The sequence below is a fragment of the Oncorhynchus mykiss genome, chromosome 9, assembly GCF_013265735.2.
Source record: "Oncorhynchus mykiss isolate Arlee chromosome 9, USDA_OmykA_1.1, whole genome shotgun sequence".
NCBI lineage: Eukaryota > Metazoa > Chordata > Actinopteri > Salmoniformes > Salmonidae > Oncorhynchus > Oncorhynchus mykiss.
Window position 1 is genome coordinate 57,275,858 of NC_048573.1, and position 17,189 is coordinate 57,293,046.

At 41.4% G+C, this 17,189-nt stretch overlaps 1 protein-coding gene across 2 annotated transcripts in view; it reads right to left on the minus strand.

Moving 5' to 3' along the window:
* Positions 1 to 821: 821 nt before the first annotated feature.
* Positions 822 to 17,189, minus strand: part of LOC110532460 (F-box only protein 6) — a 36,789-nt gene continuing 20,421 nt past the window's right edge. For both annotated transcript variants that reach the window (XM_036988464.1, XM_021616388.2), the window contains 3 exons: positions 14,567 to 14,662; positions 14,332 to 14,467; positions 822 to 1,971 (listed from right to left, as the gene is read on the minus strand). In XM_036988464.1, coding sequence (XP_036844359.1) covers positions 1,825 to 1,971; positions 14,332 to 14,467; positions 14,567 to 14,662 — 379 coding nt within the window. In that variant the 3' untranslated portion in view covers positions 822 to 1,824. The remainder of the gene's footprint in view (positions 1,972 to 14,331; positions 14,468 to 14,566; positions 14,663 to 17,189) is intronic.

A 17,189-nucleotide genomic window follows, 5' to 3' on the forward strand; every position in this document is an offset into this window, starting at 1 on the left:
ATAATAATTGTAAGGTCCCTCAGTTGAGCAGTGAATTTCAAAACACAGACTTAACCACAGACCAGAGAGGTTTTCCAATGCATTGCAAAGAAGGGCACCTATTAGTAGATTGACATTGAATATCCCTTTGAGCATGAAGTTATTAATTACACTTGTGTATCAATACACCCAGTCACTACAAAAAAGATACAGGCGTCCTTCCTAACTCAGTTGCCAGAGAGAAAGGAAACCTATCAGGTATTTTACCATGAGGCCAATGGTGATTTTAAAACAGTTTCATGGCTGTGATAGGAGAAAACTGAGGTTGGATCAACAACACTAGTTATTCCAAAATACTAACCTAAATGAGCGTGAAAAGGAAACAAGCACAGAATAAAAATATTTCAAAACTTGCATCCTTTTCGGAGTAAAACTAACTAAACTAAAACTGGAACAGACACTGGGAGACAAATTCACCTTTCCAACAGGACAATAACATAAAACAAGGCCAAATATACACTGGACTTGCTTACCAAGACGTCATTGAACGTTCCTGAGTGGCCTAGTTACAGTTGACTTAAATCCTTTTGAAAATCTATGGCAAGACTTGAAAATGGCTGTTTAGCAATGATCAACAACCAACTTGACTGAGCTTGAATTTTAAAAAGAAAGTGCAAATATTATACACCATGTGTGCAAAGCTCTTAACAGTTACCCAGAAAGACTCACTGTTGTAATCTCTGCCAAAGATGATTCTAACATTTATTGCCTCAGGGCTGTGAACACTTATGGAAATGAGATATCTGTATTTAATTTACAATAAATGAGAAACAATTATGGGGTATTGTGTGTACATGTTTAAGAAAAATTGATTTAATACATTTTGAATTCAGGCTGTAACAAGACAATGTGGCGTAAGTCAAGGGGTATGAATACTTTGAAGGCACTGTAAGTAACAATTACATTATAGAAGTTAAGATATAGGTGAGTACAAGCAAAAGTGTTCAACTACGTTTCTTAAAAGGTGTTTGTCAAAATGGGTCAGACGTTTATGTACCTAATACATTACATTGAAGTTCACACTTTCCTTTGGTCTGTCTTCCTCGGAATTGTACAGAGCAAAGCAGAAATGAAATTAATAATATCATGTGAATTTTTGCTTTGCTCTGCACAATTCAGAAATGGACACAAATGATAAAGGTAACTGACAAAATAAAGAAAACAAAGTGTCTTAATAGGGCGCTGGCCACCACTAGCTAGAACAGCTTCAACGTGCCTGAGCACATTCTGTGTGATGAACTCCATTGGAGGGAGGCGACACCATTCTTCCATGAGATATTCCATAACTTGGTGTTTTATTGATGGTGGTAGAAAACGCTGTCTCAGGCACCGCTCCAGAATCTCCCATTAGTGTTCAACTGGGTTGAGACCTGGTGACTGAGACAGACCGACCACTATGCTCCTTGGAGACCCCTCTTTCAATGTCACTGAGATCTCCTCTAGCCATAGTAACCAAAATAACGGGCAACTGGGAATTTTTATACATGACCCTAAGTACAATGGGATGTTAATTGCTTAATTAACTCAGGAACAACACCTGTGAGGAAGTACCTCTTTTCAATATACTTTGTATCCCTCATTTACTCAAACGTTTCCATTATTTTGGCAGTTACCTGTATTGTACAGCCAGAATAATTTATATCCACAGAGAAACATCAGTGTGCCTATTGCCTAAGGCTGAAAATACATAATGATGTTCACTACACTAAGAGAGGTTTCAAAGCTTGCAGGTCAGCAAAACATTCAAATGTAACCTCTTAGGAGAGTAAATGGGAACACCAAAATCTATTTGTCCACCGATGGGAAGATCTCGATGCTACTGTTGGTGACCCGAATTCCATACCAGCCGGCCCAGAACTGAGTGTCATTTCCTCCATGAATGAATCGGATGTAACGCACACCTGGTCCATAATTCTTGAACACATGAGTCATCTGAAACATGGAAGAGGTCATATGTTCAATTGTAATTCGTATGCTTTGTTTAATTGGGAAATATGTTGTATAATAATAAATTATATATAAATACACATGTATACATACACAAACAAATGTAAATATATACATACACACACACACACCACACATACGTATATACACACGTATATATACACACACACACACACACACACACACACACACACATACACACATACACACATACGTATATACACACATACGTATATACACACACACACACACAGTTTGGACACCTACTCATTCCAGGGTTTTTCTACATTGTAGAATAGTAACGACATCAAACTATGAATTATCACATATGGCATCATATAGTAACCGAAAGTGTTAACAAATCCAAATATATTTAGTGAGATTATTCAAAGTAGCTACCCGTTGCACACTCTTGGCATTCTCTCAACAAGCTTCATGAGGTAGTCACCTGGAATGCAATTCAATTAACAGGTGTGCCTTGTTAAAAGTTCATTTGTGGAATTTCTTTCCTTAATGCGTTTGAGCCAATCAGTTGTGTTGTGACAAGTTAGAGGGTGTATACAGAAGATAACCCTAGTTGGTTAAAGATCAAGTCCAGGGGGAATGGAGGGACACCATGTGCGACTGACGTGTTTTCCGTTTACTCCCGCGGTATTCTTAAAGTTTGTGAATTTTGCAGCAGAACCGTATTTATTTTCAAATATTAATTTGGTGATCCCTTTCCGTAAAAACCAAGACTACTTTGCTTCCGAATGTCAGCATGTCGACGAAATATAAGGCCAAAAGCATGACTTTGAGAAAACCCGGCCTACAAGACCCACTCTCATCACCACCCTCTCCTGAGTCTGAGGACCCGGGGACTCACACTTTACCCGGGGGTGCGGCTTGGTGGCGCTGAAATGAACGTTCGAGGCCATCAAACTACTACGCTCTGAGATAGCTGAAATGAAAACGGAGATGGTTGCTACAATTGAGGCCCGAATACAGGAGGTTTCTGATACTTTAAAAGCAGATTTAACCATCCTGCGGAACGAGACTGTGCCAGCAATCACATCACTCAAAACAACGGCGTCGCACACAACGATTGCAGCACTGAAGACCTCCGCTACTAATGTCTCCGACTTAACTACATCCCTGGAGGCTGAAGTGAAACGCCTAGCTGCGGATTTGAAAAAGGTAAAGGAGAGCTGTGTGAGTTTAGAGGGATTCTCTCGCCGCAATAATCTGAGACTTGTATCGGTCCCAGAGTCAGCGGAAATGCATCGCGCCACGGATTTCGTTTCAGGGCTGCTGAAGGATGTTCTTGCCTTAGATGAAAAGCCCCTGGTTGATCGTGCCCACCGGTCGCTGCGCCCAAAGCCCTGGGATCGGGAGAGGCCCCGTGACATAATTCTTCGAGTGCACTTTTTTCATGAGAAGATTGAGATTCTCCGACGAGCCTGCAATACCACTCTGAGCTTTCAAGGACAGAGCTTTTACATCTACCAGGACTACTCCCCCACTGTTTCCAGGCAGCGCGCAGCTTTCGGACAGGCCAAACGAGTACTTCGGGACCATCCAGGTGTGAAGTATGGACTGCGATTCCCGGCCCGTTTATGGCTCTCTCACGGGGGTAAAGACTACACATTTGAGTCTTCGGATGAGGCTATGGCTCACATTCAACGTCGCATCAAGAAGTCTTAAACTTGTGGATAGTAAGTAACCCACCTGTGGTACAATTATGTTTACATATAACAGGCTAGTCTTGTATAGTTGGCGAACCCATTCAGGCTTATTTGATGTGATCTAATGTTTTGATCTAGTGTGCGTGCCTTACAAGCATTGTCATTTTAATTTAATTGTATTAAGGTTTTACTTAACTCCTGTGTTCCTAGGCTCTCACTCACCTATTCAGTTTGTTTACACAGTGTCTCAGTGACTCAAAATATTTTTGGTTATTTGTTTACTGCATCCGTTTGCATTGACCCAGTAAACAGTAAATGTCTCGAGGTTACACGTTTTATGGGGTCTCACTTCAAATTTTAAAAGTTTTGAGCGTCATTTATGCCCAGCAACCACATAGTTTTTTGGTATTGGTTGTAAGCTGTCTCAGCGTCAACTGGACAACCATTGTAATTATTATTATTTTTGATTGTCTTACTACGATTTCCTTACTTCAAATTAGGTTTTTGGCTGAGAGCCTTTATACATTTTATTTATTTTCTCTCTCAATGCCTGTTATAAGACTGGGAATATAATTATATACTATATATCTACAAGTGGTGCTTTTGTCATTTCGTTTGCACAAGGGATTCACTTTTTTAATACATTTTTTTAATAAAAAAATATAAAATCTTTCTTTTTGCTGCTTGATCCACTAACAAAACGCGGCTTTAAAGAGCGGGACTGTGGGTTTAGGTTTAAGACCGCACTCTCACAGACATACTGTGCGAAGAGAATATGTTCTATTTAGGCTTGTACCTCATTTGGGGAGGTATTGTCTGGGATGGGGGGAGGGGGTGGGGAGGTTGAATTGATCAGTTCTAATGTTGTCATTCTGTCTTTTTAGTTTTTTTTCCTGTACTTTCTCCAAACATCTACCACCGTACATTATTACTCTGAGACAAGTTATTCCGGGGGTTTTGGGCGCTCATTGCTTTTCCATTCTATGCTCTAATGACAGGGTTGAATAACGGGAATGCCCAGAGGGGCCGAAATAATGCCATCAAGTACATTTCATGGAACATCAAAGGGGTTAATAACCCAGTGAAGTGTAAGAGGGTGTTGACACACTTAAAGGGTTTGAATGCAAATATTGCATTTCTACAAGAGACTCACTTGAGGACTGGTGAGCATTTTAGGATGCGTAGGGACTGGGTTGGTCAAGTGTTCCACTCAAACTTTCATAGTAAATCAAGAGGTGATGCTATTCTGGTTGATAAAGCTACTCCCTATGTAGCTTCTGAGGTTATTGCTGATCCTAAGGGACGATACGTCATAGTAACCGGTAAACTGTTTTCTACCCCTCTTGTTTTGGCTAGTGTTTATGCTCCCAATTGGAATGACAAGTTCCATTTCTTCCTTTTTGTCTGCTATACCCAATTTAGATTCTCATTTGTTGATTTTAGGGGGGGATTTCAACTGTAAAATGTTCCCAGTTCTTGACGTCCTCACAAACAATTACAGGCCCATCTAAAATGTGCCCTACTTATTCAAGCCTTTCTTCAGCAATATGCTATGTTTGAGGCCTGGTGTTTCCTACATCCTACAGATAGACAGTATTCCTTTTATTCTCATGTTCATCAAACATACACCCGGATTGATTACTTCTTTTTGGACAAAAAAACTGCCTAACCTTCGGCAGTGTACTTACGAGAGTATTGTTATTTCTGACCATTCACCATTAGTGCTTGAACTAGAGTTTCCCCAGCGACCTCCTATGTTTTATCAATGGCGTCTCAAACCCATTTTACTCTCAGATAAGGAGTTTGTCAATTTCATTTCTTCTGAAATCACCTTATTCCTAGAAACTAATTCAACACCAGGTATGTCCTGCTCTACCATATGGGAGTCTCTCAAAGCATACCTAGGTGGCCAAATTATTTCTTATACAGCCAACCAAAACAGAGTTCGCTCCCAGCGACTTCGGGACCTGAGCGAGTCCATAGCCACATTGGATGAGAAGTATGCTACGGATCCTTCCTCTGATCTGCGTAAAGAGCACCAATTACCCCAATCTGAATTTGATGAGCTTTCTACCAGGCAAGCTGAACAGTTACTCTTGCGAGCTCGATACAAAGTCTATGAACAAAGAGACAAGGCCAGTAAACTCCTTGCACATCAGATCCATAAATCTGAGGCCTCACGTTTAATCCCACAAATAAGGACCCCGTCTGGTGCCACCACAGTTATACATAAAAGAGATCAATGATCAATTCAAACAATTTTACTCTGCGCTATACACCTCTGAATCCCCTCAAGACACTTCGCTGATTGATTCCTTCCTTTAAATGGCTTGAATATGCCTTCAATTGATACAGACTGTCTAGAAGAAGAATTTACGCTTGAGGAGATTGCAACAGCAGTGTCCGCAATGAAAAGTGGTAAATCACCGGGTCCGGACGGTTTTCCAACTGAATTTTACAGGATGTTTTCTAGTCTGCTTTGCCCATTCTTGTCGACTATTTGCAGAGTGCCTTAATACTTCAACGCTACCGCCTAGTCTTTATCAGGCTTCAATTTCATTACTATTAAAGAAAAACAAAGACCCCCTGGAATGTGGATCCTATCGCCCAATCTCGCTTTTAAACTGTGATTACAAAATCCTAGCCAAGCTTTTAGCCATCCGTATGGAAGACTCGCTGCACCAAGTAATACACTCTGTATTACACGCTGCACCAGACTGGCTTTGTGAGAAAGGCATTTATTTTTCAATATTAGGCACCTTATACTGTACTCCCCAGCGTCGGGTGGGACCCGGAGGTGGTGGTCTCACTTGATGCGGAAAAAGCGGTTGACCGTGTTGAGTGGGATTACCTAACAGCTGCCCTTTATAGATTTGGCCCAAAATTCATTGTGTGGATAAAGATCCTTTATTTTTCCCCCATGGCTTCGGTACAGACTAATAACTTGTCCTCTGACTATTTTCCCTTGCACTGCGGATCCAGACAGGGTTGTCCAGCTCCCCCCTGGTTTGCTTTGGCAATCGAGCCTCTCGCCATTGCACTAAAGCTCTAATGATGCCATTCAAGGTATAATCAGGACGGGCTTAGAGCAGAATGTCTCGCTATATGCTGACGACCTCCTTTTTGTTTATCTCCAACCCTGATACCTCATTGCCACGTGCCCTATCTGTTCTTAAAAACTTTGGATCAATCTCAGGGTACAAGCTGAATCTAGGCAAGCGTGAGCTTTTTTTCAGTAAACAAGGCTGCTTTAAAGTGCTCTTTTACAAGTTCTCAGTTTAGGATTGTCTGGGATCAATTCACCTACTTGGGAGTTAAAGTGACAAGGAAATATTCAAATTAGTTTCAGGAAAACGTTGTTGCTCTAGCAGGCAGTTTGAAACAATCTTTTACTTTTTGGAACTCGCTACCCCTTTCTCTTATCGGAAGGATTAATGTCATTAAAATGAATGTGTTGCCCAAATTTTTATATTTCAATGTTTACCCATTTTTATTCCAAAATCTTTTTTTATTTCACTGGATCAAACATTCATGCATTTTATTTGGTATGGCAAGGTACCACAGATTGGTAGAAAACATTTACAGAAGCCTAGGTCATTGGGGGGTTTAGCTCTACCAAATGTTCAGACAAACTACTGGGCTGCAAATTTCAGAGCCCTTCTGTACTGGCTGCAGACTGATCCTACTGGCCCTAGACCACTCTGGGTCCAGATGGAGTCAATCGTGTAAACCTGCAGCACTTTCCTCTGTGTTGTGCTCATCTCTCCCAGTGTCCCTAGGCAAAAGGTGTGTCAACCCAATTGTAAAGCAGTCTCTTAAAATTTGGAATCAGTTCCGTTTAGCCTCCGAGGCTTTTCTCTATCAGGCCCAATCAATCAGAACATTTTATTTCCTTTGAATGATGGGGCATTTGGCACTCACTAGGCCTCTCCTCCCTAGCACAATTATTCTTTGATGATACATTTGCCTCTTTCTCAGCTGCAGGAAAAGTTCAATCGCCCCCAATCCCACTATCTCCAGACTAGAAACTTTGTCAGAGCTAACCCACCTGGATTTCCCCATAGGCCTGCGAATACAGCTAGAGAGCATCTTGGAGCTGAACAAACTTCCTAGGGGCGCAATTTCAGATGTATATGCAATCATTCATGACTTACAGAACCCTTCTTTGGTGCCTTTAAAGACTCGATGGGAAAAGGATTTGGGGGAGGAACTTGGGGAAGACACCTGGGAATCTGTGCTGCACAGGGTGCACTCGTCCTCTTTTAGCACTAGACACAGCCTCATTCAATTCAAGGTGGTTCACCGTATCCACTGGTCGGGGGCCAAACTTGGAATATTCTCTGATTTTGATCCTATCCATGTCAGATGTAAAATGGAACCAGCCACACTGTTGCATATGTTTTGGGGCTGTCAGGTTTCTGGGAATTAATATTTAAATGTTTCTCTGAGATATATATATATATATATATATGACACTGTTATAGATCCGTCTCCCCTTACAGCCCTTTTTGGAGTACTGCCCATAGGTACCCCCCTATCAAGAATCCAGTTGGACACGGTTGCTTATACAACTCTTTTAGCTAGACGGCTAATACTACAGAACTGGAAGATGGCAGCTCCCCCATCTTATAAATATTGGGTGAGAGATGTGTTGGGCTCTCAAACTAGAAAAAATTCAATTCAATTCACGTGGGAACCCCAAACTGTTTAATGAGGCTTGGGCTCCATTCCGGTCTTACTTTAAACAGTCCATCCTCTGATGTCATTCCTATTAAAACAAAAATAAGTCCGTATTTGACCCCCCTGTGACTGAAGGGTTGGAGGAGCTTTTCTCTGTGTTTTTGCTGGGGGGGGATCATCAAGGTTCATGTGCTTATTGATTGTGACCCGTGGATGCCTTGTTCATCTTGCCCGGGCAGAGACTGAAGTGTGAGCTTGTTTTTTCCAGTTATTTTTACATTTTGTTCACACCTACATGAATAATACTTTATTTTAAAGCATTGTAAACTTTATTTATGGTCCAGTGGATGGTCGTTCTGTGGCCATGACTGTCTGTGAGTGGTTGCATTTCTCCACCCTTATCCCTTGACTGTTTACAGGAACAATGGTGAGGTGTTAGCTCTGTCCCTGTACTATAGATTGCCCTTTAACCTTTGTGGCCTTCGGCCTGGTGTGTTTAACTTATCTAAAGTATGGTATCTTTAAAGCTATTTTTTTCTTTGTATTTTTTTTCTAGTTGAGTATATTATTTATATTGCTTTGTGTTGTCTGTGTGTGTGTGTAAAACTTAATTTAAAAAAATCAAGTCCATATTATGCCAAGATCATCATCAAGTGCTATGATGAAACTGTCTCTCATGAGGACCGCCTCAGGAAAGGAAGACCCAGAGTTACCTCTGCTGCAGAGGATATGTTCATTAGAGTTACCAGCCTCAGAAATTGCAGCCCAAATAAATGCTTCAGAGTTCAAGTAACAGACACCTCAAAATCAACTGTTCAGAGGAGACTGTGTGAATCAGGTCTTCATGGTCAAATTGCTGCAAAGAAACCACTACTAAAGGACACCAATAACAAGACTTGCTTTGGGCCAAGAAATACGATCAATGGCCATTAGACCGGTGGAAATCTGCCCTTTGGTCTGATGAGTCCAAATTTGATATTTTTGGTTCCAACCGCCTAGTCTTTGAGACGCAGAGTAGGTGAACGGATGATCGCCACATGTGTAGTCCTCACCGTGAAGCATGGAGGAGGAAGTGTGATGGTGCTTTGCTAGTGACACTCAGTGATTTATTTAGAATTCAAGGCACACTGAACCAGCATGGCTACCACAGCAATCTACAGTGACTGCCATCCCATCTGGTTTGCGCTTAGTGGGACTATCATTTGTTTTTCAAATGGACAATGACCACAATGCACCTCCAGGCTGTGTAAGGGCTGTTTGACCAAGGAGAGTGATGCATCAAATGACCTGGCCTCCACAAATCACCTTACCTCAACCCAAATGAGATGGTTTGGAATGAGTTGGACCGCAGAGTGAAGGAAAAGCAGCCAACAAGTGCTCAGCATATGTGGGAACTCCTTCAAGACTGTTGGAAAAGCATTTCAGGTGAAGCTGGTTGAGAGAATGCCAAGAGTTTACAAAGCTGTCAAGGCAAAGGGTGGCTACTTTGAAAAATCTAAAACATATTGATTTGTTTAACACTTTTTTTGTTTACCACATTTTTCTATATGTGCCATTTCATAGTTTTAATGTCTTCACCTTATCATGAAGTTGCCATCTTTGGGTACAGCGGGCACTATTTCCCCCTCCCTCTGCACCAGCCCTTTTCTAAGCACCATCCCCCTACCTCTGTCTCCCACACCCAGGCTGCTGTGGCCAGAGAGATCGTAAATTCCTAAAGAAGATCCTGCCTCATGGCCAGACACTTACCCTAGTAAAACTGACTATCCTACCGATCCTCGACTTCGGCGATGTCATCTACAAAATTGCTTCCAACACTCTACTCAGCAAACTGGATGCAGTTTATCACAGTGCCATCCGTTTTGTCACTAAAGCACCTTATACCACCCACCACTGCGACCTGTATGCTCTAGTCGGCTGGCCCTCGCTACATATTCGTCGCCAGACCCACTGGCTCCAGGTCATCTACAAGTCCATGCTAGGTAAAGCTCTGCCTTATCTCAGTTCACTGGTCACGATGGCAACACCCATCCGTAGCACGCGCTCCAGCAGGTGTATCTCACTGATCATCCCTAAAGCCAACACCTCATTTGGCCGCCTTTCGTTCCAGTTCTCTGCTGCCTGTGACTGGAACGAATTGCAAAAATCGCTGAAGTTGGAGACTTATCTCCCTCACCAACTTCAAACATCTACTATCTGAGCAGTTAACCGATCGCTGCAGCTGTACATAGTCTATCGGTAAATAGCCCACCCATTTTTACCTACCTCATCCCCATACTGTTTTTATTTATTTACTTTTCTGCTCTTTTGCACACCAATATCTCTACCTGTACATGACCATCTGATCATTTATCACTCCAGTGTTAATCTGCAAAATTGTAATTATTCACCTACCTCCTCATGCACACAATGTATATAGACTCTCCTTTTTTCTATTGTGTTATTGACTTGTTAATTGTTTACTCCATGTGTACCTCTGTGTTGTCTGTTCACACTGCTATGCTTTATCTTGGCCAGGTCGCAGTTGCAAATGAGAACTTGTTCTCAACTAGCCTACCTGGTTAAATAAAGGTGAAATAAAATAAAAATAAATAAAAGACAGTATAGAAAGAGAACAAAGGAATTTCTTCCACCTCACAGAACGACATTTATGTTCTGGAGAAGGTATAAAATATCGGTGAAGAATCTAGCTACAAACTGGTTCGTTTGGTATAATTTTGTGAAACTCATGGGAGACAATACGGCCACATTGCCATAGTGCTGTTTATACAATAGCCTCAGTTATGAGGCTTACATCTAATTGTTGTATAAGATGAATGAGTGAGGATGATACTGTTTGTGAAATTGTGTAATGTGGTTTTGGACTGTTTCATGAAGGAAACTCCAATTCCCTAAAAAGTTTCACTAAGTCATTGGGACGCCCTCAGGGGCACAGATAGGACCTGGCAATATGAGACAGCCTTTTTCTATGTCCAGAATAAAACCCCCACCTCGGTTTTCTATCAACAGACCGAGCTTACCTCAATTATGAGCGGGCTAATGTTGAGACGAGACCAGTACCTCTATCATAGAAGGAAATAAGGTTGAAGTAGATTGCTGTATCTTTTAACCATCCCACGTGGTTAAACTCTTAGACTATCGATATAATAAGAACGAGTGTTTGATATTAATTACTAGTCTACAGCTAGAAATTCGGTATCATTGAACGTGAAGACCGACAACCGCCGAAACATCTGAATAATGAATAAATGTCACTCTGAACTTTCCATTCTAACCATGACAGAGAGAGAGAGAGAGAGAGAGTGGACAAACGCTCCAACAGAAATTAACTTTTCAGAGATCCCGACGACACACTGAGCGTAAATATATATATTGATTGCAATTATTCCCGAATGAGTGAGCGTTCATGTGCAAAGGATTAGCATTTCAATTGTTATAATTATCAACTTTGTAGTGTCTCATCTCAGTTGACCACTACTCACTCCCCTTTTGTCTAACAAGCCGCCATGCCGGTTTAGCCCACTAGGGCACATTCCTCTATCATTTCTTTGTAACCATGTCTACTTTGTTTGTGTGATGCATTTTTGTGAGTACTTAATTAGTAAATCAATTATTTTAAGACGATTGACGTATGGATGACTCAGTGAAAACTGGGTTCGTGCAGTGATAACCAACAATTTACGATGTTTGGAATGAGACGAACGTGAGGTAAAGAACAAGTCATTAATCAGAAGACTAAGTGATCAGATATTAAAATATCTGAAAGTTATATTAGGAAAATTATAATTTTGTAATCTGAATATTTTCCTTGGTGCCCCAACTTCCTAGTTAATTACAGTTACGTGATTAAGTAGTTTAATCACGTAATAATAATTACAGAGAATATTTGATAAAGTTTCATCTTCAGTTTAATGATGCCAAAGACAAACTATTATTCTACAATGCAGAAAATAGTGAAAGTAAAGAAAAACCTTGTCCAACAAAAAGTGTGTATGCATGTGCATATATATACACACACACACACACTTTAAGATAATTCTCCATATACATGGGTCTGTAAATAGCGGAGTACACAATCAACAATGTGATTTCTCCTTGTCTTGTGCATTAGACATTTTCAGTGATTGCATTGCACTAAAAAAAATGTGCACACTAAACATTTAAGTTAAATAGTGCAGATAAAAACAAGGTAAAAAAAAGTTGTGTTGTATGTATAGTATATCACAAAAGTGAGTACACCCCTCACATTTTTGTAAATATTTGAGTGCATCTTTTCATGTGACAACACTGAAGAAATTACACTTTTCTACAATGTAAAGTAGTGAGTGTACAGCTTGTATAACAGTGTAAATTTGCTGTCCTCTCAAAATAACACACAGCCATTAATGTCTAAACAGCTGGCCACAAAAGTGAGTACACCCCTAAGTGAAAATGTCCAAATTGGGCCCAATTAGCCATTTTCCCTCCCCGGTGTCATGTGACTCGTTAGTGTTACAAGGTCTCAGGTATGACTGGGGAGCAGGTGTGTTAAATTTGGTGTCATCGCTCTCACTGATACTGACTGGTCACTGGAAGTTCAACATGGCACCTCATGGCAAAGAACTCTGAGGATCTGAAAAAAAAGAATTGTTGCTCTACATAAAGATGGCTTGGGCTATTAGAAGATTGCCAAGACCCTAAAACTGAGCTGCAGCACAGTGGCCAAAACCATACAGCAGTTTAACTGGACAGGTTCCACTCAGAACAGGCCTCGCCATGGTCGACCAAAGAATTTGGGTGAACGTGCTCAGCGTCATATCCAGAGGTTGTCTTTGGGAAATAGATATATGAGTGCTGCCAGCATTTCTGCCTGTCAGCCTGTCAGTGCTCAGACCATACGCCGTACACTGCATAAAATTGGTCTGCATGGCTGTCGTCCCAGAAGGAAGCCTCTTCTAAAGATGATGCACAAGAAAGCCCGCAAACAGTTTGCTGAAGACAAGCAGACTAAGGACATGGATTACTGGAACCATGTCCTGTGGTCTGATGAGACCAAGATAAACTTATTTGGTTCAGATGGTGTCAAGCGTGTGTGGCGGCAACCAGGTGAGGAGTATAAAGACAAGTGTGTCTTGCCTACAGTCAAGCATGATGGTGGGAGTGTCATGGTCTGGGGCTGCATGAGTGCTGCCGGCACTGGGGAGCTACAGTTCATTGAGGGAACCATGAGTGCCAACATGTACTGTGACATACTGAAGCAGAGCATGATCCCCCTCCCTTCGGAAACTGGGCCGCAGGGCAGTATTCCAACATGATAACGACCCCAAACACAGCTCCATGAAGACCACTGCCTTGCTAAAGAAGCTGAGGGTAAAGGTGATGGACTGGCCAAGCATGTCTCCAGACCTAAACCCTATTGAGCATCTGTGGGGCATCCTCAAACGGAAGGTGGAGGAGTGCAAGGTCTAACATCCACCAGCTCCATGATGTCGTCATGGAGGAGTGGAAGAGGACCCCAGTGGCAACCTGTGAAGCGCTGGTGAACTCCATGCCCAAGAGGGTTAAGGCAGTGCTGGAAAATGATGGTGGCCACACAAAATATTGACACTTTGGGCATTTTCACTTTGGGGTGTACTCACTTTTGTTGCCAGCGGTTTAGACATTAATGGCTGTGTGGAGTTATTTTGAGGGGACAGCAAACTTACTGTTATACAAGCTGTACACTCACTACTTTACATTGTAGCAAAGTGTAATTTCTTTAGTGTTGTCACAAGAAGATATACTCAAAACATTTACAAAGTGAGGGGTGTACTCACTTGTGTGTGTATACATACAGTATACCACAACAACTTTTTACCTTTTGTTTATCTGCACTATTTAATTTTAAAATGTTTAGTGTGCATTTTAGTGCAATGCAATCACTGAAAATGTATATTGCACAAGACAAGGAGAAATCACATTGTGTACTCAGCTATTTACAGACCCATGTATATGGAGAATTATCTTAGTCTGAATGTTTTACCTGATTCCATTTCTGATCATTCCACTGTTGAAAGACAACAGTATCTGGACTAAACTTCTTAATTGGCTTCTTCTTACGATTTAGCAACTCAACACAGATCTCATATTCAGAGCCACAGTCCCAGCGTGGAGCATACCTGATATGGACACACAAACGTACAAGTTGTACAGAACTATTCCTCTGACAAGTATAGAGTAGCAGACACTGAATGACAAAATTCTAATATTCCTCTCACCAGTCAGATATAATGATGTCGGGTTGAAAGTCATCCATGAAAGAAGGCCTGTAACCCTCTTTCTCCAAGTCAATCAGCTGAGACTTCCTGCAGGTCCTGAGATGAACCAAAGACAAGACGACACACACAGCCAACACATTTACCAGGGTTGATAGTAAGCAGCCTGAAAGCCATTTCAATTCAATGCATCATATCTAGGAGGCCATTTTTAATTCTTATTTTTTTAATTTCACCAGGTAGGCCAGTTGAGAACAAGTTCTCATTTACAACTGCAACCTGGCCAAGATAAAGCAAAGCAGTGTGACAGAGTTACATGGAATAAACAAACATACAGTGAATAACACAATAGCAAACTCTATGTACAGTTCGTGCAACTATAGTATGATTAGGGAGTTAAGGAAATAAAGGCAACATAATTACAATTTAGCATTAGTGATAGATGTGCAAGTAGAGATACTGGGGTGCAAAATAGCAAAAAAACACAAATAAATAACAATATGGGGAGGTGGTAGTTGGGTGTGCTATTTACAGGCACAGTGATCGGTAAGCTGCTCTGACAGCTGATGCTTAAAGTTAGAGAGGGAGATAAGTCTCCAGCTTCAGTGATTTTTGCAATTTGTTCCAGTCATTGGCAGCAGAGAACTGGAAGTAAAGGCGGCCAAAGAAGGTTTGGATTTTAGGGATGACCAGTGAAATATACCTGCTGGAGCGTGTGCCATGGGTGGGTGTTGCTATGGTGACCAGTGAGCTGAGATAAGGCGGGGCTTTACCTTGGAAATACTTTGACGACCTGGAGCCAGTGGGTTTGGCGACGAATATGTAGCGAGGGCCAGCCAACGAGAGCATACAGGTCGCAGTGGTGGGTAGTATATGGGGCTTTGGTGACAAAAAGGATGGCACTGTGATAGACTACATCCAGTTTGCTGAGTAGAGTGTTGGAGGTGTCGTGTCATTGGCATCATTAAAGTGAATACTTATTTTATCAACTCAATTCTCTAATTATTATTACATGATTAAACTAATCATGTAAATGTAATTAATTAGGAAGTCGGGGCACCAAGGAGAATCTTCAGATGTTATAATTTTCCTAATATAACTCTTCAGATATTTTAATGTCTGATCAATTAGTCTAATTAATGAATTATTCTTTACCTCACGTTAGTCGCATTCCAAATGTCGTAAATGGTTGGTTATCTGCACGAACCCAGCCTTTACTATGAATCATCCATACACCAACTGTCTTAATCATTTATTTACTAACCAACTAAATAATCACAGAAATACATAAACAAACAAACAGTAGATATGGTTGCAAGGAAACGATAGGGGAGGTTCCCTAGTGGGCTAAGCCGATATGAAGGCTTGGTGGACAAAGGGAAGTGGGTGTGGAATGAGAAGGGCGCGAAAGACGAGAGTCCCTACACAGTTGCTAATTATATTAACTGAAATGCTCATCCTTTGCACATGAATGCGCACTCATTCAGGAATAATTGCAATCAATATATATTTACGCTCAGTGTGTCTTCGTGATCTCTGGTGGAATCGTCCGTCTTTCGGTTGGAAAGTTCATCCAAGAGTCTCTCTGCTTCCCTGGAGTCTTCCGTGGTTAGAATGGATACTTTAGAGTACCATTCAGAAATGTTCTTATAGAATAGTTGTTTCGGTGGTTGTCGGTCTTTGCATCCAATGGTACATAACTTCTAGCTGCAGACTAGTAATTAGTATCTAAGATTTGCTCTTATTCTGTCGGGATCGATAGTCTCAGAGTTTAACCATTTTCACCCGTGTAGCCAATGCTCCACGTGGTTTGGTTAGGAATTCAACAACCATTACAACCTTAGCTTATACAGAGGTTTTTGTGGTCTCTACTCAAAGCGTACCTCGATCAGCGAGGGGGTGAAGAGGATTTCCTCAGGTGGGGGTTTTATTCGTAACAGTAGAAAAGGGCTGTCCCATGAGCCAGATCATGTCGGTGCTCATGGAGGCGGGCCAATTACATAATTAAAAACTTTAAAGGGAATACAATTCTCTCACATTAACAGTTTAAAAATCACATTACATAATTTCAAATAGTTTAATCTTTACTCATTCATTTTATACAACAATGAGATGCAAACGTCACAACGGAGGCTCCTGTATATAGAGTCATGGTAATGTGGCTGTATTGTCTTTCATGAGGTCACAAACATGAAACAAAACAGACCGGGTCGTAGCTGGCTTCTCCACCGACTGTTTACACGTTCTCCAAAACATGGATATTGTTCAGTTCAAGTTCTGTGGTGTAGAAGAAGTTAATTTGTTCTCTCTATGTCTCCTTCTGCATGGCCAGGAGGAGAGTCTCCTCCAGGAATTTATGACCTGAGATGACAGAACCTGGGTGTTGGAGGGAGAGAGGGGGAAGCTATTCGCTATACCCAAAGAGGGCCACGTCATGACGGAGGCTATTTTGTAAATGACATCGCCGAAGTCAAGGCTAGATAGGATAGTCAGTTTTACGAGGGTATGTTTGGCAGCATGAGTGAAGGAGGCTTTGTTGCAAAATAGGAAGCCGATTCTAGATTTAATTTTGGATTGGAGATGCTTAACTTGAGTCGATGGAGAGTTTACAGTCTAACCAGACAAC